The sequence below is a fragment of the Miniopterus schreibersii genome (genome assembly GCF_964146895.1).
Source record: "Miniopterus schreibersii genome assembly, chromosome: 17".
NCBI classification, from domain to species: domain Eukaryota; kingdom Metazoa; phylum Chordata; class Mammalia; order Chiroptera; family Miniopteridae; genus Miniopterus; species Miniopterus schreibersii.
Window position 1 is genome coordinate 39,454,217 of NC_138117.1, and position 24,891 is coordinate 39,479,107.

General features: G+C 52.4%; 1 protein-coding gene across 1 annotated transcript in view; it reads right to left on the minus strand.

The window, feature by feature from the left end:
* ZFAT (zinc finger and AT-hook domain containing) overlaps positions 1-24,891 on the minus strand; it is a 133,652-nt gene that overhangs the window by 79,265 nt on the left and 29,496 nt on the right. The window contains exons 3-6 of the mRNA XM_081116469.1: positions 18,724-18,975; positions 7,221-7,406; positions 4,698-4,848; positions 237-1,687 (exon numbers count right to left, since the gene is read on the minus strand). Of these exons, the coding sequence (XP_080972595.1) occupies positions 237-1,687; positions 4,698-4,848; positions 7,221-7,406; positions 18,724-18,975 (2,040 nt within the window). The remainder of the gene's footprint in view (positions 1-236; positions 1,688-4,697; positions 4,849-7,220; positions 7,407-18,723; positions 18,976-24,891) is intronic.

Sequence of the window (24,891 nt, forward strand, 5' to 3'; positions counted from 1 at the left end):
GGCCTGAGCCTCTCCATGCATGCCTGACTGAGCCCGCACGCTCCACTGTCCCGTCACCCTGGCCACCTTCGCAAAGACTCAACACGGGGAGCCACCCCTGCTCTCTGCACATGAAGGACAGCTCGTGTAGAAGCCGCTCTCTGCAGACACGTGAGCTCAAATCACACGAGGTGATCCGAAGCAAGGTGGGATGGATGGCGTGAGAGGCCTACCAGCCGCCCTGCTGCCTCTCTTACCACAGTATTCACACTCCAGGTCTCCGTACACCTTCCGGATCCTCTCACACAGGCCAGTGTCCATCCGCCTCTTGTGCAAACTGTCCAGGATCCTCATGAACGCATTCATGTTAGCCCGGTGCTCGGGGACAGGTGTGCAAAAGTCAGGCGGGCGCAGGACCGTGTCCTCTCCACCAGCTTCCAGAGGAAGGTTCGAGGCCTCAGCTGGGTTTGACCTGAGACACCTACCGGGGTCTAGCCCATCAGATGGGAGGGCAGGGGCCTTCCGCCCTTCCCCAGGGGGACTCTCCGCACCCTGAGCCTCCTGGTTGGTGGCAGGGCTTCTGGCCTTGGGTAGCAGGAGGGTGACTTCTTTGTCCTGAGTCTGGGTGGAGTTTCTGGGCTCAGTGTTCAGGGTCTTCTCAGGAGCAGCGTAAGCCTCAGCAGAGGAGGTACCATTTTTCAACAACTCATCTGAAACTACCACAGGCGAGTGAAGGCCCGAGGAGACCTCTGAGACATCCAGCTCACAGGGGGGCATGGCAGTGCTTCCGGCCTGGGAGGTGACGGCTAAGTGTGCGGCCGGGGCAGGCACCTCCAGTGGGGCCTCCGGCTCCTTCTGTCCCCTCTCAGACTCCCCATCCCCAGGGCAAGCCGCCTCCTTGGGTGCACTGACCCCCTGGAACACAAAGTCTTCTTCTGCCAGCTGCAGCTGGCCACCCAAGGCTTCCTGCTGGATGTCCCCCCCGGGCTCCAGGAGGCAGAAACTCTGGTTGATGGAGTTGGTGAAGACCGAGGTCTCCTGGGCAGCCCCGTGCGCCTCCCGGATGTGGGAGCGCAGCCGGATGGAGCTGACGAACTTCTTGAGGCACATGGCACAGACATACACGAAGGGGTGCTTCCGTACATGCAGCTCCAGTGCCTGGTACTTGGTGGCCCCGTGGCCGCAGAGCTCGCAGGCAAAGGGCCACTGGTCCCCATGGACCAGCATGTGGCGGTCGCGGTCCAACTCGTTCTTAAATTTGCGCTCACAGATGTGGCAGTCGTAGAGCAGCTGCCGCTTGCCTTCCCTGGTCAGGAGGCAGAGCCCGTCCAGGGCCTCCCTGACCTGCTGGTCCTGCGGGTCGTGCACCTCACGGACGTGCTTGATGAGGTTCTTGACGTCGGAGTACTTCTTCTTGCAGAATCGGCAGTGCTGCTTGATCTTCTTGTGCACCCGCTCGATGTGCACCTTGAGGTGGCCCTTGCTCAGGCAAGTGAAAGAGCAGTAGTCGCAGGAGAACTTCTCGCCCGTGTGCTTGCGCAGATGCACATTGAGGTTGGCCTTGATGGCGCTGGCGTAGCTGCAGTGGGAGCACTTGTAGGGCTTCTCGTTGGTGTGGATCCGAAGGTGGGCCTGCAGGGAGTGCTTGAACTTGAAGACTTTGTTGCAGTACTCACAGGTGAAGATCTTGAGCTGGGTGGGCCCTAGCCTAGAAACAGATGACAGCACCATTACCGCTAGAGACTCTGCACATTCCCAGAGACCTCTAGCTCCTCCTTATGAACCAAACACCGAGGGCTCACAAGTGACTAAGTGGGACTGAGCATGGATGGACGGATGCAGTCATTCACCAGCCAACAGGAACGGGGAGCCATGGACCAGGCGCATCCGAGGATGGAAGAGCAGGTGCATGTTCCTCGGGAGCTCACAGTCAGGAGGAGAGAGGACAGGTCAGCATATGGTTGCACCACAGTGTGTAAGAGTTGATAGCGATGTGAGCAGGGTGAATGGAGAAAGACACAGCAAACCTGGATGGAGGTGGGTGGGAAACTTGCTGAAGCAGAGAGGTGTGAGCTGAGGTACAAACAGGAAGAGGGGGGCAGGAGGAGGAACAGGCGTGTGCCATTCATACGACCAGCCGTGTGGAACTATCCACACAACCATGTTTGATCAACACAGGCTGTCTTGTCCTTAAATTAAAAACATATAAATGGGCTGCAGTCCATAGACACCAGAGGGTACTACTCACAGAGTGTAATTAAAATATTCAAATGTGAAAGCTACTGGTCTGCTGCACGCTAAACCTGAGGTTAATTTAAGGAAACTCATTTGGATCTTCTCAAATGATAAAGATATCCAGGAGGCGACACGTTTTATTGGTGCAAAGAGCACCAAAGGCAGAAACCCTGGATTCGCAACATTAACTAAGTAAACACATCTCGGTGTCTCCTCCTCTACTGCAAGGTCTGAATGGTCTCAGGAGAATCTTTTGCTGCAACTTTTTTTGTGTTATTAGACAAATACCTGACAGAGTCCTGGCACCCTGTGTCCTGGGAAGGAGAATGAATCTGATGAAGATGCTAAGCAGTCTGCATCTGACTCTCAAGCGTCGCCCCCGACCCTGTGAATAACACAGGGGCCACCTCCATAGGACTCCTACCAGATTATTCTCCTCGGTTCCCCGCTCAGTGACGGACACTCTCGCCCAGGCAAGAGAAAGCGATCAGGCGATCAGTTTGAAAGGCCAGAATCCTTGATCCAAATGAAAGACTACAAAAACCGCTCACTAAGCTGTAGCTGTTCTCACAAAAGTTAATAGCAGGAAGCTGTTTGAGGGACCAACATAGGAAACTACTTTGCATATTTTTTTTCATTCATTCACTCATTAAAAAAGTATTCAAGGCACTGGGGATACAATAGGGATGAAAACAAATACAACCCATGCTCTCCTGGAGCTAACCTTCTAGAGGAGCCATGGGCCAGCAGAACAGCCATAAAAATGAGCAGATAAAGACCATCAGGCTCCCTACTATGACAGGAAAAGGCAAGGCCAGGAAGAGCCCAGGTCAGAGCAGGCTGATCTCCCTGAGGGGCAGGACAGGCCACCCTGAGGACTGGCCAGCTGAGCAGAGAGCTGAAGGATGACCAGGGGGAGGGGAGACATCCAGGAAGAGGAAGAGGCACCTGCAAGGAGAGATCAGGGAAGTAAAAAGGGCCCAGATGGCTGGAGCAGAAGCTGAAGCCCAGAGAACCGGAGGGAGCACAGGAGGGGCCGAGCTGGAGAGGTGGCTGTCCTGGGAGGCCCTAAGCCAAGTTCTCCTAATGGCGATGGGGGGCCTTAGAGGGTACAATCAAATGGGCACTTCCCAAAGATCTCACTGGCTGCAATTTCCAGAGCTGAGCAGGCTATATAGCATATCCTCAGGATATTACAGCATGTTGCCACAAAGCAGTTTGTGTATAAGTTGAGCAAAAAAGGAAAGAAAGTACAATGTGGCTACTATTAAAAGATACAAAATTGCTCATAAAATATAAACTCAATTTTATAAAATATAGGAGCTAGAAGGGAATAATTAAAAGTATTAGCAGTGTCTAACTTAGAGTAGTGAGATTACAAATGATTTTTACATACTTTTCTGGACTTTCATAATTTTCTATATAATCTGTACCATATTTCTATGATACCTAACTGACATAACCTAATGGACATGTTGCTATAATCTAAAAGTTTGTATCTATATTTTGCAAAGCCAAATTATCATACAAAAAAGTCTCCTTCATAATTATTTCAAAATCGATACTATATTAATAAAACGTGTGACAATATAAATATAAATATTTAATATTCATTAAATATTGCGTACATCCACCTGTAACTGAATTAGCATTTAGTTGAACCCCTCCCAACAGACCTAGAAATACAATGAAGATAATTAGCTAACATCTACAAATCAACCTGAATTGAGACCAGAATGATCTTCAAATTTAATTACATTACAGTTTTGCCAAAGGAATTAGTATTTTTACCACTTCATCGATAAATTCAGTTGCTCACATTTGCAAGAAAAGTGGACTGAGGCTACAGATTAATGCAGCACCAGTGTGATATCACGCCCCAGTGCAGTTAGAGCAACGCACGTGCCACACACTGCCACACACTATCATTTACTCCCACCACTAAACTGAGTCAGACTCCACTGGACAAGCTTATGGCTGGTGTCACAGGGGCTCGGAGGCACAATCACCTGTGTCAGGTCACAGGCGAGCAAAAGCTGCATCCAACAGCCACCGTGTCTGTTCCCTCTCACACCCCCAGTACCAGACAAATGATAGGTGTTTAATCTGCTGAGCTGAAGTCTAGTAGAAGAGTCTAGAGCCCACCCAGGTCGATCTGGCACTAAAGCTTATTCTCTCTTCAAGAACACCTCCTCCCCACTCTTCCAGAAACACATTTGCAAAGTTCAGGTGATCCGTCTGCTGTTCTACCTCAGCAAGTCCACACACAGCTGAGACAGGGACCCTGGGAGCATGTGGAGACCACACACTCCTTCACTGTGGGCTGCAGATGGGCCATAAAGAGGGCTTGATTCTTTGGTTAAATCAAGAAACCAATGTCCTTTACGAAACAGGTCCTGCTAATCTAACATGCTGTGCTCTCGCCCTCTGTGATGGGAACCAGCGCCCAGCCTCTGGCTAAGTCACACAGACAGACACTTTACCTGCTTGACTTCATGGGCTGCTCATATGGTGTCTGCTGAATGGCATACTCCTGGTAGCCTCTCCGAGGTGCCAGGTCAGCTGAGGTGGCCTCGGGGTTTGTGGCTCCTGTTTCAGGGGGGCCAGCCTCCACTGGAACAATCTTGGTAGCACCTGGAATGGAGGCACAATACACAGCACAGCCTATTAGAGGCATCGCGAGTGGCGCCACCCAGCCCAGCGCAGGAGCAGAGCCCAGGAAGTAGGATTCCTTACTGCAGGATACCATGCACGGTATTGGCTTCCCTTCCTGCATACATTTAACATGTATGCCTGTGCTTGGGGCAAGGGGCATGTTTTCTAATAACCTATCAAAGTGTGCTGAGGTCCATTTTCACTCGATCTATTAATTTAAAAAAAACACGTTTATATAGATGGATACATACATGTTTACCTGCAGGGTGTTATAGGAAATTGCATGTTGAACTTTACGTAAATGTAAACTGGCATCAAGACAGTTTGAGTAGTGGAATCAGCTGGTCAACGGTGAACAGGCACAGAGGCGGCCCAGGGTCCAGTCCCAATATGACCTGACCTACCACCTCGGGGCCTCTGCCCACCCATGCGAGGAAGGGTTTGGAGTGGAAACACTCCAAGGTCACCTTCACTTGCACAATTCTATATGAGAAATTATCAAAGGCCTTTTATAGCAGCAGGCACTTCATACGCATGTATATACGTGTGTGCATACAGACACATATATGTATCCACCTCTTGTTTCCGTAATAGCAAAGGAATTTAATTTTACTTTTCACTCCCACTTACAGAAATCTCAAAACACTACCACTGATTTTTTAAGACATTATTGTAGAAACCTCTGGAGGCAGCTGAGAACAGGAAGCTCTGTCCTGGGATTTTCGGTTCCCAGAAGACACGGCTCTGGAGTAGGTGGAGCGGGGAAGGTGGCTTTCCAGAAAGTTCCTCTAGCCCCACACTTAACGTGTATTATTTTCTACTTACCACCTCTCTCAGCACTGTGATTAAGAGGCATTTATTCAGCACTTTCATTTTAAGTAATAAGTTACTGTTAGCATTGAAAATTGATGCTTAAAAGGCTGTAGCTGTTTTTAAAATCCTAAACTTAATTTTTAAATTTTAGTTGACCCAAATCACCCCAAATGAATAGGAAAAAAACATTGTTTTACTTTGGAATCTATGACCATAAACTGCTTTTAGTCTAAAGTAATCCTTCATGGAAGAGAACTTTTTAAAAAAGTAGTATAACATATCCACTTGCTACTGTTTGTAAAAGGAGAGGGAGACAGAAATTTCAAGTATTATAAAGTATTTGATGGACCCACTAAAAATGCACAGCAGGACTTAGGCAGCAGGGACTTGGCACTTAGCTCCAGTTTTGGAGAAGCATCTGCCTGCTGAGTGGGTGAGGGGAGGAGGGGTCCAGGAGAGGGGCTGGGTAAGGGGAAGAGGGGTCCAGGACAGATGCTGGGTGAGGGGAGGGGGGTGTCCAGGAGAGGGGCTGGGTGAGGGGAGGGGGGGTCCAGGACAGGGGCTGGGTGAGGGGAGGGGGGGAACAGGAGAGGGGCTGGGTGAGGGGAGGGGGGCGCCCAGGAGAGGGGCTGGGTGAGGGGGGGGGCATCCAGAACAGGGGCTGGGTGAGGGGAAGGGGGGTCCAGGACAGAGGCTGGGTGAGGGGAGGGGGGCGTCCAGGACAGGGGCTGGGTGAGGGGAGGGGGGCGTCCAGGAGAGGGGCTGGGTGAGGGGTAGGGGGGTCCAGGACAGGGGCTGGGTGAGGGGAGGGGGGCGTCCAGGACAGGGGCTGGGTGAGGGGAGGGGGGCGCCCAGGACAGGGGCTGGGTGAGGGGAGGGGGGGAACAGGAGAGGGGCTGGGTGAGGGGAGGGGGGGAACAGGAGAGGGGCTGGGTGAGGGGAAGGGGGGTCCAGGACAGAGGCTGGGTGAGGGGAGGGGGGCGTCCAGGACAGGGGCTAGGTGAGGGGAAGGGGGGTCCAGGACAGAGGCTGGGTGAGGGGAGGGGGGCGTCCAGGACAGGGGCTGGGTGAGGGGAAGGGGGCGTCCAGGACAGGGGCTGGGTGAGGGGAGGGGGGGAACAGGAGAGGGGCTGGGTGAGGGGAGGGGGGTCCAGGACAGAGGCTGGGTGAGGGGAGGGGGGTCCAGGACAGAGGCTGGGTGAGGGGAGGGGGGTCCAGGACAGAGGCTGGGTGAGGGGAGGGGGGTCCAGGACAGAGGCTGGGTGAGGGGAGGGGGGGTCCAGGACAGAGGCTGGGTGAGGGGAGGGGAGCGTCCAGGAGAGGGGAGCTTCTCCTGAGTGGGGATTGGAAGGGGGATGGGAAGGGGTGAGGTGGCTGCAGTCAGTGGCCGCAGCAGCAGCCCCCAGCACCTCCCTGCTTTCTGGCAGTGACACTCTGGTGTCCCTGATTGATGGGGACAAGCTGCCCAGGATCCCAGGCTGCCCTTGGTGCAGCCTCACCCAAAGGTTCTCACGTCACTTCCCACTTGTCCCGGTCACCTGGGATCGCTTCGTGCGCAGTCAAAACCACGCTGACGATGGGTTTCTTCGCTCCGGACACCTGCAAGGCCTCTTTTCCGGAGGAGGTCTGGGCTCTCTCTGTTCTCTGTGCCCGCGGCCTCCTGGGGGCCTTTTCTCTACCCTCTTCCTTACACTTCTTTTCCAGCTCAAGGTCAGATGGGTCACCTAGAGAGCAAAAGCCAAGATGCATGAGGCAGCCACAGCGGGACGGAGCTGGAGGCGCACATGACCCTCCCACGGGGTAAGGAGAACGCATCTGTGGCGCACACACGGGTCCCGCGTCAGCGGCCACCGCATCACCTCCGGCATCATCTTTGGTTCTTCAGGCTTTCATTCCAGTCAATAAACATTCATCACAGCCCTGCCACAGGCACTGTCCAGGCCCTGGGGCACCTTGCTGATAAAGCAGGTGAGCCCATCTCGCTTCCATGAACCCCACCAGACTTCAGTCACCAACAAACAACACTGGGGAGAAGGTAAGATTGCTGCCACTTACAGCCTAAGAAGGAATCATTCACTTACTCAGCACACAGTGAGGAGGCACCGCTGTGCCAGGCATGGTGGGCGGGAAGGCTGCTAAGGCCCAGACTCAGACCCCACCCCCGAGCCCCGCGCCCCAGTGGGAGAGACAGGTGTGCAAACAGGTGCACCTGAGGACAGTCGTCTACACACCAACTTAGACGAGAAGGGGTTTGGACGATTACAGGAAGGGATGGTAGATTCCAGTTCAGCGGTCAGGAGAGACTTTCTAAGGAGGCAACCCTTCCGTTAAACATAAAAAACAAGTGTTTGTGGCAGGAGGTATTGCAAGAGGTGTATGGGGCAAGGACAGGGTGGTGAACATAGCGGTATTCCACTCGAAGACAGGACAGCGGAGACAAGGAGTGACCACTAGCCAGGCGTCCCTCTGGCTAACTTCATGGAGAGGCAGGGAGGTAGAGACAAAACCAGCGGAGTGAGTAAAAGTTAGGTCCCAAAGGACTGGGATGCCACGAGAAGTCCGGCACCTTCTGTGAGTGCCAGGGCACAATGCCAATGCGCACGGGGACCAGCCAAGCCGCGCGAGTGACGACACTGGCCGAGGGAGGCACAGGAGGCAGGGCTGTGCTGCTGGGTCATGGGACATAGTCACCAAATCTTCTGACTGTTCAAAGGGAGACTGGAAATCCAGATTTTTGCATGAAATCTAATTTTTCAGGGTTGACTTTAATGTAAAGATTTTTAAAACAATGGGGGAGCCAAGCAAAACATGTGTGAGGCTGCCTGTAACCCACCTCTCCCTGCCATGTGGAAGGCAATGGGGAGCCACTGAAACATCCGGGGGGGAGGGCTAGGAGCCTCTAAAACATCTGGGGGGCTGGGAACCGCTGAAACATCTGGGGGGCTGGATTAAATTAGTGCTTTAAATCTGGGCCACCACTGGGGGAAGGAACTGAATGGGTTCAAGGCATTCAGGCACAACAGAGAATGCCAACGTCAGCCACAAGCAGAACAACAGCTAACTTCTCGTGCCTAAGCTTGCATCAGCCTGCGGGGTGGAGGCGTGGACATCAGAGTGAAGGCTGAGGGAGCATCGAGATCCTGAAGGCGCACTATTCCAGGTTCCTAAGCGAGAAGCAAATAAAGAGAAGGGACTGGGCTCTTCTTAGAATCACAGCCGCAAACCTGAAATAAGCTGCCCAAGAATGGAGTCCTCAAAACGTTATGGCGAGTAGACAGGTCAGTTCCACATGGCCCTTCACGAGATGAGCCAGAGTGAGTGGATGGCTGCGGGGCACACACAGGCGGGCGGACAGTGGGGGCTTGGAAAGCACTGGGTTATCGGGAATGAAGCTGGAAACTGCAGTAATAAGGCAGAAGCCAGAAACAAGGGAGAAGCCAAAGGGAGACAGCCCGAGGCGACCGGGCAACTATGCCACAAGCCCAGCAAACGCCTTAAGGGCAGAGCTACCAGGGAGAAACACAAATTCTCAGGAAGGCAGCGCAGGCTCGAGATGAGGCAAGGGAGGAACCTGGCTAATGCAGATTGATCAAAACACACACTAACTTTCTGTGTTTCAGAAATGGAAGTCTTTGCGTGCTTGTCCCGTCAGCAGGTGCTTGGGACACTTGTAAAGCTGGTGGAAACAGTCTTACGACCTTTAGGAACCGAGGAAACAGTCTTACGATCTTTATGAACCGGATCAGAAAAAGCCCTTAGTCATATAATTAGTATCAACACTAAACATGTTAACACAGAGCTGGAAAGAAACAATAGCAGATGAGACCATGAGTCACACAGACCTGCCCATCACTCCCTACGGCCAGAGGGAAAAGGTCAAGGACCATCACGTATGTCCATCCCGTGAAAACGTCATGACCCCCAAAAACCTAAGAACAGGGTCCGACAAGGATCTCCAAGTCACCACCAGTGGCTACTTTCTGCAATGTCTGATTTGCATCGTGCCTGGCGGCAGGTTCTGTTTCGCTTCATTTTATTGTTTAGTGGTTTCAATAAAAACATTTTGAAAGGTCTACAAATTGCCTGAGTCAGAGAAGCTCTTTATGTGGCTACACAGTAGGTAACACGCGTGCATAAATAACTACAGTAGAATGTAATGGATGCTGTCAAGGGGTAGAAAAAAAGCGTATTATGGGATTTTTTCTTTGCTTTTTAAATGATGCTTCATTTTATAAAAGAATTTGCCAGAGGATGCAATTCAGTATGTGGGTGGCACGGCAAGAATAGATATGTTCACCTAAAAGGAGAGCCACATTAGAGCTTGCGCGGCCGGCCCCGGGTTAGCAGCAGGAATCGCTGGCGTGAATGAGACACTGGGGAGACGACGGCACACTTCTCCAAGACCCTGCGCTGGGCACACTGTACCTACACCCACCGTAGGGGCCACATGTTAAGAATACCCCGCAGAACTGTGTGCACGAGGCTGGCGGACCAGAGTGGAGGAAGGTTCAGAAGATTAAAAACCGATAAAGAGATGGAGCTGGCCTAGGTGGAGAAGACTGGATGAGAACCCATCTCTCACCGTCACAGCAGCTCCCATTCGTGTCCGAGCTTCCACCTCTCCATTCCCAGTGACAATGCTGCCTGGCCACCCCAGCAGCCGGGGTGACAGGGGACCTCGGCGTGGCCAGTAGGGTCTGGGTCATCTGCCAGAGGCTGCTGGGAATGGTTTTCTTCCCTGTAGAGGAAGGAAACACCCCTCTTCTTCAGCTGGGCATTGCTATGTCCACTGCTTGGAACTCAGGCAGCCACCAGCAACTGTGAGAGGTCACGCCAAAGACCAGGTCGCTGTCTTGTGGGTCCCGAAGGGAAAGATAGGTCCCAGGACTGTGAGGACACAGCTGCACCACAGAACCAGCCCTGGGAGCGCTGACCCACACACCTCGTTCCAGGAGAGGACAGACCTTCCCATTCCAACCCTGTTCTCCCCTGGAGCCTCTGCTCAAGGATCTTGGCTAACACGCCCCAAAGCATTCTCCATCTTGGCCCTAGCCCTAGAGTCAAGCATTTTAAAATCCAAAACAGACCCCTGCTAAAAACCCTTCTGTGGCTTCCCTCCAGCTCCATTAGGAGAGAGAGCCAGACAGAGCCCCCAGGATCTGCCACAGCATCCCATGATCCCTGTACCTGCAAGGCCATGACTCCCCCCACAGGCCCACATGCTCAACACCTCAGGCTCCAAAGAACTGAACTACAAGCTGACCGACCACCCCTGGCTGTGCAACCCCTAGACCTCACACAGCTCCGTGTGATGTGTGACACCCAATTCACACACCGCTGCTTGTCCCAATGACAAACAGAAAGGTAGCTCAAGTTTGCACACACACATCGAGCCTGGCAGGGGCCAAGAAGTGACTTCCACACCATCACTCTGTCCTGTCCACAGAGAAAGGTGTCTGGCTCACAGGGGTCTGAACATGGTCTAACCACCCCCTTCCTCCCATCTGCCTCCCTCCAGCAGGCCCTAGTCCATCTCTGCTGGAGGCTGAGTAGGAGAAATAAAGACTGACAGCTGCTCTCTGTGCCCTCAGCTGCATCCCCACAGCAGCAAGAGGCCATCTGCTCTCATCACCCCAGCACCGCCCGCCTGCCCCCCGAGGCACGCTGAGCAGCTGACTGGCACACAGGCCACCGCTGCAAACCCTGCACCCCGGCCAGGCCTTAAAGCCCCATTATGGCTGTGGGTGGCGTGTCCAGGGCTCCCCTCTGCAACTGCGCTCCTTGCTGGGATGACGCAATTCTTGGAAAGTGAGAAAAGCTAGAGTTTTAGTTCTGTTCAAACAGGTGAGTGTCGACTTCCCTGCACCAAGATGGACCAGACCCTCTGGCACCAGCAAGGCTAACAGTGGCTCCTCTGAGAGGGCAAGACATAGACAGTCAGACCCCAGATGACACCCAGGCTCCCTGGCCGATGCCAGGGGTGATGTGAGTAGTTCCTACCCATTTCAGAGGATGCTATGGACACCCTGGGCCTACGCAGCCTATGGCGTGGAATGGCGTGGAATGGCGTGGAATGGCAGCACATGATGTCTTTAGTAAATGCATCCCATGTGGAAAATAAAGATGCTGATGGAACTGGGGAGGGAGTGCACAGTCGAACCCCACATCCTCTAGGTGCTGCCTTCAAGACAAACTGCCTCACAAATATCCTGCTTCATGGACATGTGCTAATTACACATCGATTTTAAGGTAATATTTTGTCTTCGAATTGTATTAATTGTCTCAAAGACCTTCACTGAGCTCCAGAAAGGGCTCTTTATCCAATAGGATGTAATTTTAGTGAGATCAATAGCTGAAATCTGTCTGAGATGCTTAAAAGGTGGAAGAAGAGATGGAAGCCATCAGACCCCAGTGAGTCTTTACGGCCCTGCCCTGGGTAGGCCAGCAGGTCACAGGATGGAACGTCAGTCTTAATCCCACCCGCAACTGGGTTTCAGGGTGAACACAGGGTTTCACAGTAAAAGGGTTTTCAGGGTGAACAGGGGGTTTCAGGGTGAAACAGCTGACATGGTCTGCACCCGTCTGGTATTCTTCCTGTCATGGATAATCACGAGAGGGAGGTAAACTCAACCAGCAGGACGATACTACTACATCTTCTGAGGGGACACTGCCACTTGCAAAGCACGTTCACGAGCATTAACTGCCTGCAGCTCTACTATCACACACACAGTGAGCCTTTCTAACCAGTCTTTCTGTTTCACTTTTTTCCCCCAAGGCTTGTAAACATGCTCTTCCAGATTACAAGCCCTGGGCCAACGTTTCCTCAGCGGTCAAGTTCACCTCACAAGGCCCCACTGTCTGAACCCAACGGCAACTGTTACTGGGTTAGGTGGTGGTTTTCAAACACATTTTTAGCAGCAGGACCTTCTTCAAGCGAACTCTTTAAGAAATTTTAATATAAACAATCACTAAAAGGGTGTGGCCTCCCTGGTTCCAGTGGCCCCTGCCAGCCTCCCGCTCACTACCCCACACCGCCCTCCCCACCCTCCAGCCTCAGGGAGAGCAGCTGTGAAGAGCCCTGGAGACAGCTTCACGACCACATGGGGGTGTTCAAGGGGCTGTGTCAAATACACCTGAACCAGTCACCGCTCCCAGTGGCCCAAGTACAGTCAAGGGTAAGTGAGCTGAAATCCCATTCTGCCTTTTAGCTGACTCCATCTGGAACTCTCGTGGTGAGGTTCCAGGGGGATGGAGGCGGAGTCCCCTCACTCAGGTCTGGGGCTGGAATGACCGCTTCTGTATGTCCCTGTGGTTTGTGCAAGAAAAGGGAGCTGCCCCTGGTGCCTCCTTGCCCCTCCCCGAGCCCTCCCCCTAGCCTGGCCTGTCTGCAGAGTTACTGACATTCTGGGAACCATAACCTGTAATTTTGTGACATCTATACATTATTTCTCTTCAACCCCAGCACATTAACATGATTCTTTATACTTTGTTTCCTGGATGCAAACCCTGGCTTGGAAGCGGACGCTCACAGGTGGGAGCCCCCCCGCCGCGCCCACCCCCTCCGGAGCTGAGAGCTCTGCTCCTGCAGGGGCCTGGGCACCTCATACGCAGGGCGCATTCCACGCAAAACTGGAGGCAGTGCTGCTTCGGGAGCAGGCCAAGCATTGTCCTGTTCAGGGGCAATGAGCAAAACTCCAGTTATTCTAGAAGGTTCCCATTTGCCCACCAGGTCCACCCTCCTCCATTCTGCACCCAGCTCCCAGAGGCTGACCTGGAGGGTCACGTGGGGCCTCACTACCCTCTGGCTTCCCACTGAGTTTGGCCCATGGAGGCCCCAGCATGAGATGGGAGGGACCAGGGGGCGGGTGCCCACGCTCTCGGCTCCCTCCCTGTCCAGTCACTGCAGGTTGACTTTACCTCTGCCAAGGCCAGAGTGCTGGTGACCACTGTCCCCTCCTCCTCTAAACCCAGGGCGATCACATCACCCGCTGTTCCGTGTTCCCCCAGGACCCAGCCCTGCCCACACCTTCACCCACAATCCCTTCATTAAACTCTCGAGTTGCCAATCCGAGTGTGCCTTCTGCTTCCTGTCACATCCTGTGGGTCCACGGGTCATCCTTTCACTTGTCTCTAGCTGGTTCCTTTCTGTCCCCCAATCTCACCTTCATTCCCTCCCACGTAAAGCCACTGACAGGGCTCCTGCTCAGGTCATCAGGTCAGCCTGAGGCACGGTCCCAGGACCAGTGGACTCTCTACCCCAGGCTCGTCTCGTTTAGCTCCCTGCACTACTTCCATCACTGACCCCAACCTGTGGATGCACCGCAGCAGGGTCCTGTGGAGGCTGCCCTGCTATTGTCCCCTCTTCTACCCAGTCCCCTAATGACCATCCGCTGAGGGGCCCAAGGCCAGGACTACATGCCCAGCTGGATGGCATCCCCACGGACACCCACCAGCCACCAAACTCAACGTGGGACCAGGCCTAACTCGTCCTCTTTCCCCAAAACCTGCTCCTCAAGACTGACAGGGCCGTCCTCCACCCTAGCACCCACACCAAGACCTACAGGGCGCCTGCGCACTCCACCCTCAGCCCAGGTCCTGGGGTCACACGCCCTCAACAGCCTTGCAGCACGGCGTCCTCCCCTCCGCCCCCTCCTCCCTGCCCTCGCCACCACTCCCACCCACTCTTCAGAATACGGGGCCCAGGGGCCTTCAAACTTCTCTGCCCACGCCCGCCCTGACCGCCACCCTGCTCTCCCAGGCTGCTGTAGAAGCACCTTCTCTGGGCTCCCTGAAGACCCTGTGTCACCTCTACAGATGCTCATCAAGATTAGCCCAAAGTGTCAATGTCACTTTCTGCCCGGCCTACAGAACTCTGAGCAGCTTCACCACACACACCTTTGTTCCCTGACATCACGTAGCCAGGAGCCACCTGGTACACAAACAGCAGGTGCTCAGCCCCTACTTGTGACTCATTACTGAGTGACCTACGCAAGGGTTCAAAAATACCATCTTCTCAGCCCCTAGCTGCACGCGCATACATGCACGCACACCCGTGCACACCCTGAACTCTGGTGAGCTCCTGAAACCTGGCAAAGGAAAATGAAGCCCATCAGATACCTAAACCTCAATAAGTTCCTTTTACCTCAGAGTCTCCCTGCTCTTTGCTCACCCCCCTCCTGCCCTGGGGAGTCCTTTGGGAGGGATGTCGAGCTGTTTCCCAGTCCCACTCTCCTAGCAGTGGGGTCTGTGCCCGGGACAGAGTCCTTGCACGTCATGACAGTCACACAGGCAGGCTGACACGGCAGCAGGCAAAGGAAGAGTTAACTGCACAGACGATCACACACTTGCAGAAAAATGTGTTCATTTACAACAAACACTGTGCTGATATTCTAAAGCACCTACTCTAAACTGTCCAAGAACTAATTAAGTCCCAGAACGCCCAGAGAGCCGAGTGCTAGCAGCCACAGCACTAGAAGGCCCAGGACAGTGGCCAGGCCAGCAGCCCGATAAGGATTATATTCTGGGCTCCCCACCAATTCCTCCCTCGCTGCTCACACAGCAGTTTAGAAAACAAATTAGCTGAAGTAATTCCATCTAACCTGCTGAACAGGCACCATGCCCCTTCCCGCAGGCTTCCTCACATCCTCGGCCCCTGCTCTGAGGAAAGGCCAGGCGAGGACCTGCTTGCGCAGTCGCCACAGGAAGGGGAGGAGGCCTCTGTCTTCCACCCGACCCGTCTCATGACATACGAACTTCAGAGAACGACCAGCATTGCTCAAAGGCACCGCATTCCCGAAGCTGTGGGCTTCTGCGTGAACCGCCATGAGGGGAAATACTGACCCCATCTCCCTCCTTCCCGCCCCACAAGGCCAAGGAAGCAGCCCTCCAGGATGCACCCACAGACATGGAGTCCGGCCCTGTCCCTCACACACGGAGGCCCCACTGACACCCATTATCTGTCCGCCTCTCTGTCCTCTATGGACACTCAGCGCCCTCAGTGTCAGCCCGGGGGGGGGGGGGGGGGGCAGCGAGAACCTGCTGCTGCGCCCCCCCCCCCCCCCGCTGAGCCTGCTCCTCTGGGCCTGGGGGCGCGGGGCTCAGCAGTACCTTGGGCTGTGAAGGCTGCGGGCCACTGCCATCCGCTCCCGCCCTTCTCGGCAGCGGGGTTGTCGCTGCAGGAGAGAGCGCTCCTTTTCAAACTGGGCGTCATAACGCACAGCAGCTGTGTGTCTCGGAAGAACCGTCACTGAAAGGCCCACTGTTCACGGGCTCCACCCTACGCCATCAGGCCCCCGACGCAGGACACAGCAGGCAGCCCGCTGAACCTCCCACAGCCCAATGCAGCGGGGTCGCTCCCTTTGCCTCCGGCACCCGGGCAGGCTTCTGCCACGTGGCTAATGAGCAGCACAGCCCCAGGCAGGCCTCCCAGATGCTGAACAAGAACGTCTTCCGTCAAACATCCTGGCAAAAAGTCCTGCTTTTCGGAGAGGTTTCTAGATGAGATATCTGGACAGTGGGGCTGGTCACCGGGACAGAACAGGGGAGGATCCTGTACAAGGAGCTAGGTAATGAGGTCGCTACTGAGCCTGCCAGGGGCTTACGCTGCCTTGGAACATTCAAACCGAAACACAGGGCTCGAGCCTGAGAGACAGTGAGGACACGGAGGATCTCTGCAAGTCACCAGGACGCCGGTGGTGGCTGACTCCATGGAATACACAGGAAGCAGACAGCAGTCTCCAGTGACAGTCACCAAAGAGCTCCGGTTCTCCCCACGCAGGGCACAGGGCAGGGCTATCCTTCCTGGCCCCATGAAGTCGGGTGGGGCCACGCAGGCCATGGTGAAACCATCCAGAGTTCCCCTCCCCTCTCAGGGCGGACAAGGTGGGGAGAAAGGGTCACCGGAAGGGCACTCCCCACACCGCAGTCACTGAAGATGGGGTGTTGTTGGAAACCAGCACCAAGATCCCCTCTGGGTTTCCAGTCACCTGATTAGCAGAGAGAACAGGAGGGTCGACAAGGCAGCTCAGAGAAACGACATTAGCACTGCACACCCTCCACAGAGAAAAGTGTTACATTCAGAGGCCACTGCACTCCCTTCCCAGCTGCGACTTTTCAAACATGACTCGCTCGCAGCAGGTTTCAATCAGAGCAGCTATTAGTAAGTCAGCTGTGTGCTAACACAATACAGCAGAAGACACTCAGAATTTCGTAAAGAATCCTTACGAAGACTGCAGTGCACCTCAGGTAAAAACCTTCACTAAGTGCCCTGTCTTCTCTCAGAAGGATTTAACAAGAGTGGGCACCTTCTGCTACTCTGCATAAAATGACCCCGGGAACAACAAGCTTGGAATGTTTCAGAAGACCCTTTACAAACCTGACATACTGATTTCTGTAGGCTGCAAAATGTTTTTCAAAAACACCAGCTGTTGCACAGAATGGCATAAAAAAAATCTGTTTTCCTGGTTTCTTTTACTATTCAAATGCAGAATAAAATAAATGTTGAATACATATCAAACGTGTTATTTTAACTTGCCTTGGTTCAGTGCAGGGAAGAAGTTTATTTTGTTTTCCTCTAATTATTTTAACAAGCTAGAGTCAAGGTCAATTGTTTGAAATGTCACTAAGCTGCTCTTTTCAGAGCATGTATTAAAACAATTATGCAAGAATTTCCCAAAGTGTGATATTGTGCTTGGCAAACTAAGAAACGTGGGGAAATCACATGGACGTCAGCCACAGGCAGCTGGGCATAAGGTCATCTCTGCATGTGCTAGAGGCTTCAGCAGTGGCCAGCAAGGCAGAAACACCCAGAGCTTCTAAGTTCCATTTGGTATTTGTTAAAGTCTGTTCAGTCACTCAAATCAATGGAACATGAGGCCATTGTCTGTACAGCTCGTTACTAGAGAAAGCTGATAATCTTATTAGAAAGGTCTGCACCTGCCTGCCATTGCTGAAGACACTGCCTAATTGATTACAGAGCAGAAAACAAACATCAGAGCCACACAGTGAAACTTTCACTTCTTACAAAGTTAGAGAAAAGCTGAGAGAGGTGCCGAGTGATGAACATAAACTGCATCTGCGAAGAAGAAAGGAGTCTGGTTTTAAGACACTAATGGGGTAGAGCAGGGCTGGCCGGGGGTGGGAGTGGGGAGACGTAGGAAGGTGCCCCAAATCCACCTCAAATAAGTGTGGTTCTGGACGATCACCACTGTGGTGATTATGAAATTAGGTCTGAAAAGGGAGTTTTCTAAGCCACTCTTAAAAGGTCACGTGCTGGGAGATTGTTAATATTCTTGAAATGGCAAAATTACAGAATTGGAGAGATCGGTGGTTGCCAGGGGTAGGGGTGGGGTAACTATGAAGGGGGAGCCCCAGAGAGATCACTGAGGTGACGGGACCCTCTGTCTCCTGACTGCAGGGATGTCTGCACAACCTGCATGCGAGAGGACGACAGGACTCTGCATGTGTCAACTCCCTGCCAGCGTCCTGATGTTGATATTGTGATACAGTTATGAAAGATGTACTACTGGGGGACATGGGGGAAAGTGTGCATGAGCCTCTCTCTACGATCTTTGCAAGTTCCTGTGAATCCATAATTACTTCAAAGTACAAAGTTTTACTTTTTAAAGGGTTTCTTAGACTTTGAACCAGACTCTTATTATTTCCTCTGTTTACCATGATTTGAAATATTTTATCTACCAAACTGCATATATAAAGACAATTCCTTTGCCCATATACATTGATCAAACATGTATCTGTCTTAGCTCATTAAAGGTGGAGACCATTTCACCCTCTCTGCAACCCCAAATCATCTACTAAGATACCCGACTTGGACTCTCTGGGCACCAACCCCCAGATGACATGCTCAATTCAAAGATTACGCACAGTTATAGGCCAGGATCATTATAAAAATGAGCCCTTTCCCAGGGAGGTGAGAGTTGTATAAATATGTGCTATTTCCAAGTAATAATGGAAATGACAGTGAAAGCTGACAAGCGGCTGGCGCTCTGCACAGGGAGCCACCGCGGCCGGCCGGGCAGGTACCTGCATCCGCCTCGTCCTCCCCCAGGTTCAGCACGATGATGCAGATGTGCTTCCTCAGCTGGCGCGTGTTGGAGAACTTCCGCGAGCACTTGGGGCACTCCAGGCGGCTTGGGGCCGGGCCGCCGCCCTCCTCCAGGGCCAGCGGGCAGGCCTCGCTCGGACCGGCGAAGCTTCCCACCGGCTCCTCCTCGGCACTTGGCTTCTTCGTGGACCCCTTGGGCCTGCCACGCTTCCTCTTCGTGACTGACAGCTCTACAAGGAAACCAGAGGGCACGATGCAGTCACACGGGGCGAGTGCAGGGCCGCAGACCTCCCAACCGTGGAAGTAGGTTTGGTGTCAAGTTTTATTAAAAATGAAAAGCTCAAGGACATTCCAGAAATTAACAGATGCAAACAATACCTTTAGTGCTAATATCTTTGCATCTGTATGCTAATATTCAGGGTTGGGCAAAAGTAGGTGTACAGTTGTTCGCATGGAAAATAATACAATGATTAATAAATAATAATACAAGAATAAATTGTTTCACAAACTCACAACTGTAAACCTACTTTTGCCCACCCCCCGTATAATCAATTTTGTAATGTTGTGAGTTCAGGAATCATTTTAGCAGAACCTCTGCAGAGGCTGTCTCCAGGCCATAGCCTCACTTCAATCCAAGGTCTCGGAAACCACCAAAGGACTTCTCTGAAAGGGTTTCCAGAGGCTGCCCAGCTTTTCATGCTCTGAACGCATTACAAAACTAGTCAGATTATTTCAAAGCATCATAATTATCACAGCCAAATTGTTCTGATAAAAAGGAGATAAAATAATTATAATCTAAAACCACAAATTACAGAACTGAAGACAATAACAGTATTTCTCGAGTTTCCTAGAAGCCTAGTGATTTAATGTCATGATCCAAGCTGCTGTAGAGCAAGTTTCAGATCATTTTACAACTTGTATTTCTTCTTGCATAGCATTTGTTTCTAAGGCATTCGTCTCCAGAATACAGGTGGGGACTAAGAGGGGGGAGTGAGCCCTGACTGGTGTGCTCAGTGGTTGAGCATTGTCATGTGCACCAAGAGGTCGCCGGCTGCATTCCCGGTCAGGGCACAGACCTGGGTTATGGGCTCGATCCCCATAGGGGCAAACAGGAGGCAGCCCATTGATGTTTCTCTCTTGTGTGGATATTTCTCTCTCTCTCTTCCTTTCCCTTCATCTTTCTCTAAAAATCAACAAAAACATTTTTCTTTTTTTAATTAAAAAAAGGAGTGAGCGGGATCAGGAGCATCGTGCTGTGGTGATGGTGGTGTGGTCCTAGGTGATGTAACTTGAGAGGAACGTTGAGTGAGGCCAAGCAGGGAGTCGGCACCCCCTGGCTGACACCCCATTTTAGAGTCACTTGTGTGGCTGAGTGAAGCAGGGAGCTTCAGCTGTCCTCTTTGAGTCTGAACATCAGGGCAGGGGAAGGGGCCTTAGGTTCTAGCACCATCTTGGGGGAATGGTCATCTGCAAAATTCAGATACCTCCAAGGTCCCTCCCTGCTCTCTCTATGGCTGTGGCTCTGCACAGCAAAGCATCAGCCACTGCCCACTGCTGCCACAGAGAGGAGCCTTTACGTGGGTCACTGCTGCTCCCAAATCAGAGAGGGAGGCCACAGGACAGTCTGGAACAGTCTGCAGGGCAAGGGCAGCATGGCCGTGTGGCTCTGGATGAAGCAGCAGGCTCTGGCACAGGACCCCAGAACTCAGGGTCACTGAGAGTGAGAATGGGAGACTTCTGCTGAGCTGTGGAGCCAAGGGTAGGTCAAGCGTGACCAAGAGATCCACACCAGAGCCTTCCTCAGCCAGGACAGCCAGCACAGTCACTGCCTTCCCTCCATCTCACTGGACGTGCTGGGGAAAGAATGGGGTGGTGGGAGAGGAGGGAAGGCACGCGGAGGGGCCAGGGGAAAAGGCACGGGCACAAGTCCCTCTGATCCCTTTGATTCACCAGGGAGGCTGGCAGGGAGGGAAGGAAGGGGGTGGGCAGGTAAGGGCAAATCCTTTACCTAGGAGTCACGAAAACTTTTTTGCTTACTATTATTTACAACAGCATGTACTGTGCAACCTATGGAAGCAGCAGTGAATAGTCAGAGAAGCAGAATTAGAGAGAGGCTATGAGACAGCCGCCTTGTGTCACGTCAGCTGAGCTGCAGAGACATGTTGCACAAGAGTTTACAGAAGTCTGTGGCCCGGGCTCAACCCAGTGACACTCTGCACTGTGCCTGAGCAAACACAAGCTACTCCTCCGAAACGCTCTAGGAGGGGAAGCAGCCTGACCCAATGAGCAGTGTGGCCTCTGGCCTCGGCTATGGTGACCTCTGGGCCCCAGAATGTCCTGCCTGAAGGGGGTGTCTGTTTGCTGACTAAAGCGCTCACTGTGTGCAAGATCGGTGCCCACCACGTAGGAGGAGCACAGCACAGTCACCAGCATGAGTTCTCTGTGTGTCTCCTCCCACAGTCTGGGGACTTGCTGAAGGCAGTCCTGTCCTGATTGGTTTTAGCCTCAGTCCCAGTACCTGACCTGGTGTCCTGCACAGCAGGCACCGGGTAAATCCTGGGGAATTAAACAGACGAGCAGTGTGCAATCCAGCCACCAAGGAAGAAACATAAAATCAGCCCAGAGAGCTTTGGAAAGCCTCTAACACAATGGTGACAAAACTAATCTTACACCTTGCTGCATCCATAATTCAGGTCCTCAAGACCAATTAGCTAGCTAAAAATGAAATATTCATAAAGGAGCTTGGAATTTAAGCACTGAAAACGAGGTGATGCTGTCAACTCCCCACATTTTATAGAAGAGCTGAGAATCTTGGAAATGGGCAAGGGAAATTTGTAAACTCTCAATCAAAACATTTTAATAATGGCCTTACTTCCAACTCTTCTTCCTGCTCCCTGGATTCCTTTATTTAGTCTGTCACTGAACTCTGGATTTTGTCCTAAAGATGTCTACCCTGTCGCCCGATCCCCGAACACCAGCTCCGGAGCCCAGCCTCCTGCTCCATCTTTCTCACCTCCTCCCGTAGCCTACCATTCCCTCCTCTAGAACCTTCCATTCCTCTTGAAGACTTAGCCCCATAACTCTCAGACCTGGCTTTCTAGGTCCTTTACCACATGGTTCAACCCTGCATGCACAGCACACACGCACACGCACACACACGTTGCACCCCCCGCCCCCACTCAGTGCAATGTTATAGGCCTCCCTAAATACGCAGGTAATGCCTGTCCCATTTTACTTAGCTGTGCCATTCTCCCTGCCTGTGACTACGTCCTGAACCCCTAATCAGACCCCAAACCCAACTCAAATCCTAACATTTCACGCCCCGTTCAAATCCCAGCGCCTCTTCCATGAGGCGGTCCCATTATGAAGCAGCTCCGCCCTCTCCCAGCCGGCCTCCCATTCACACGGGGAGGCGCACACAGGGCCCGGGCAAGCTCGCTCCGCCGCTTCCGGTGTTTCTCTTTTCGCACCTTATATTACACATCCTGAGGTTTGACCTGGCCTTTAATTACTGGCCCCAGGGTCTAAAGGAGAGCTGGGTATGTAGTAGACGCTTGTTTATTAAGTTTATGAATAAATAATGGTCAATAAGCACACTGATCAGCAGCTTAATGGTAGTGTTGATATGAACTTCTAGGCCCAAAATGGAGCTGCTCCTACCTCGGGTGCCATGTCAGCAAACCCTGTAAATGCTCCGTTGCCCAGAAACACAGTGTGTGCCCTGGGCCACCCCCAAACACCAAGCCACTCAGCCTCTGAACTTCCTTCTCATTCTGACTCTTACCCTCTAAAAGCTCCTGCCTCCCACCCCTTTTGTAGTTCTCTGAATGGAGACTGTCCACTTCATGAAGTATTTTTTTTTAAATATATCTTTATTGATTTCAGAGAGAGGAAAGGAGAGGGAGAGAGAGAGAAACATCAATGATGAGAGAGTCATTGATCGGCTGCCTCCTGCACGCTCCCGACTGGGGATCGAGCCCACAACCCGGGCATGTGCCCTGACCGGGAATCGAACCCCGATTGCCTGGATCCCAGGTTGACGCTCAACCACTGAGCCACACCCGGCCGGGCCACTTCATGAAGTATTAATTAAAGTTTGCTTGTATCACTTTAATCTATTAACAATGGGGAAAGAATTTGGAAAATAAGTCATTTCCTATGGCCCAAGTTTCCAATAGAAAGGGGTGAGCAAGTGCATCTCAACCCTGTCCCACATCCACAGGGTAGAGACCACATCCCCAAGTCAGAGAATAGTCCTTTGCAGATCCAGGGCCAAGTGCCAGCAAGGGACAGAGAATCAGCCAAAGGTTTTTATTTAATCAAGAGACAATGTGAGCCTGGTGAAAGAAAGAGCCCAACATTATCAAAAATCTAATAACGGAAGCCCTTTATTTGTACATCGCTCAAGTCTGCAAGGTACTTTCCCAGCTATTATCTCACTGTATCTGCGAAACAGTCTGAAGAGATGATGGAGCAGATGTAATTTCCACCCCAGGAAGAGACACGAGGGTCCCACAGGCTCAGTGACTGGGCCCGTGTTCCAGAAGCAGCGGCTGCACTAACAAAGCCGGGACCTGGGCTTCCTTACCCCCTGCCCAATTTTTCTGCTAAGTCACGTAGCCTGAGGTGTTCTAGACAGGCAAGTGGAGCCAGTATGTAGGGTGCTGAGAATATTGGCTAAATGAGGCCAACCTGGGTTCAAATCACCCCAGAACCTCGGTTTCTAACATGAAAAATAAACACACACTGACTCTATTTTATAGAGTCACCATTAATATGAGAAATCCACCAAAATGCAGGGCACAGTGCTTGGGAGGTGATCGATAAATGACAACTGTCTATTATGACAGACACAGTCATTAGGATTCTGACTGGACTCTCTCTGCAGAAACTGGGCCCTTCCCAGCCAGGCCGGGGTGGGAGCACGTGATCCTCGATGTACACCCATTCCTGTCCATTAGGGCCCTTCTCCTCATGTCCTCGTTTTAAAATATCTCACACACCAAGAAAGCCAATACAGAAGGAGGGCTCCGTTATGCCTGAACCACAGCAGGGCCAGTCCTCCAGTCTCTCACTTTGCAGCTCAATCTCTAGTCAAACCAACTGGAGAATTTAGAAAACTCCTGAACACTAACACTGTCAGGCCTGACAGTCAATCTCTCTGACATTTATTTCCAACCGGCCCAGGAGCAACAGGGAGATGATGAATTATTTATCAGACACAAGGGAGCATGGGCCTTTCTGGTTTATGGGCAACGTAGAAATCCCTGAGTGCAGGGCGTGAGGAGGCGCAGGCACCCGCAGCCTCTCCCTGTGATTTCATCACAATCAAGTGGACATGCCAGGTAATCACTGCCACAAGCAACTGTCGTCAGCACACGCATCTCAGGCACCACACTAAGCACTTCCATGCAGGTCCTCGTCAAACCCGAGGGACCACGAGTGTTGCTCCCATTCTGCAGAGCAGGGCACTGAGGCTGAATCCATTTGCCCTGAGACATAGAGCTGACAGGACAGCACTAGGACTGGAACCCAGATCTGTTGCTGCAGAGTCAGATCTGTTCACATCTGTGTCAGCTCAGTTAAGATCCAAGCACAGAATAACACCTTCTGACCTCTAAGTTCTGCAGAAAAACAATGATGGTGCCACCCAGCTACCTACTTCTGTGTGATCTGACTCCTGACCTGAACCACAGACGGATAGAAAGGGAAGTGGAGGGCTCCTGAGCGCCTCGGGCACTGACCGGGTACTATGGCATTGTGTACTTTGGTCTCAGAACCTGTTTTTAAAAAAGGCCAGTATCAAAAAAATAAAAGATAAAAATAAAAAAGCCAGTATCTTATCTCCCTTGGACAGATGGCAAAGCCACTCACCTGCACCCCCAGCAGGGCCCCTCCCCTCAGCTGTGGTGCAGGCTGAGACCTGCATCAGAGCACCACCAAGGGCAGGAGGGACTGACACTCCACGAGCCAAGCTGAGCTCTGCGGTGCTGGCTACATCAGCCCTGAGCACATTATATACTTGTCCTCTCAGAAAGAAAGTCTGCTACTAATGCATCAGCTCAGAATGGAGGCACCTTTCTGTGACCCACACCAAGGCACCTGAGTGCCAGCCACACCCTGGCAATCACGTGACAGCTCTGGGA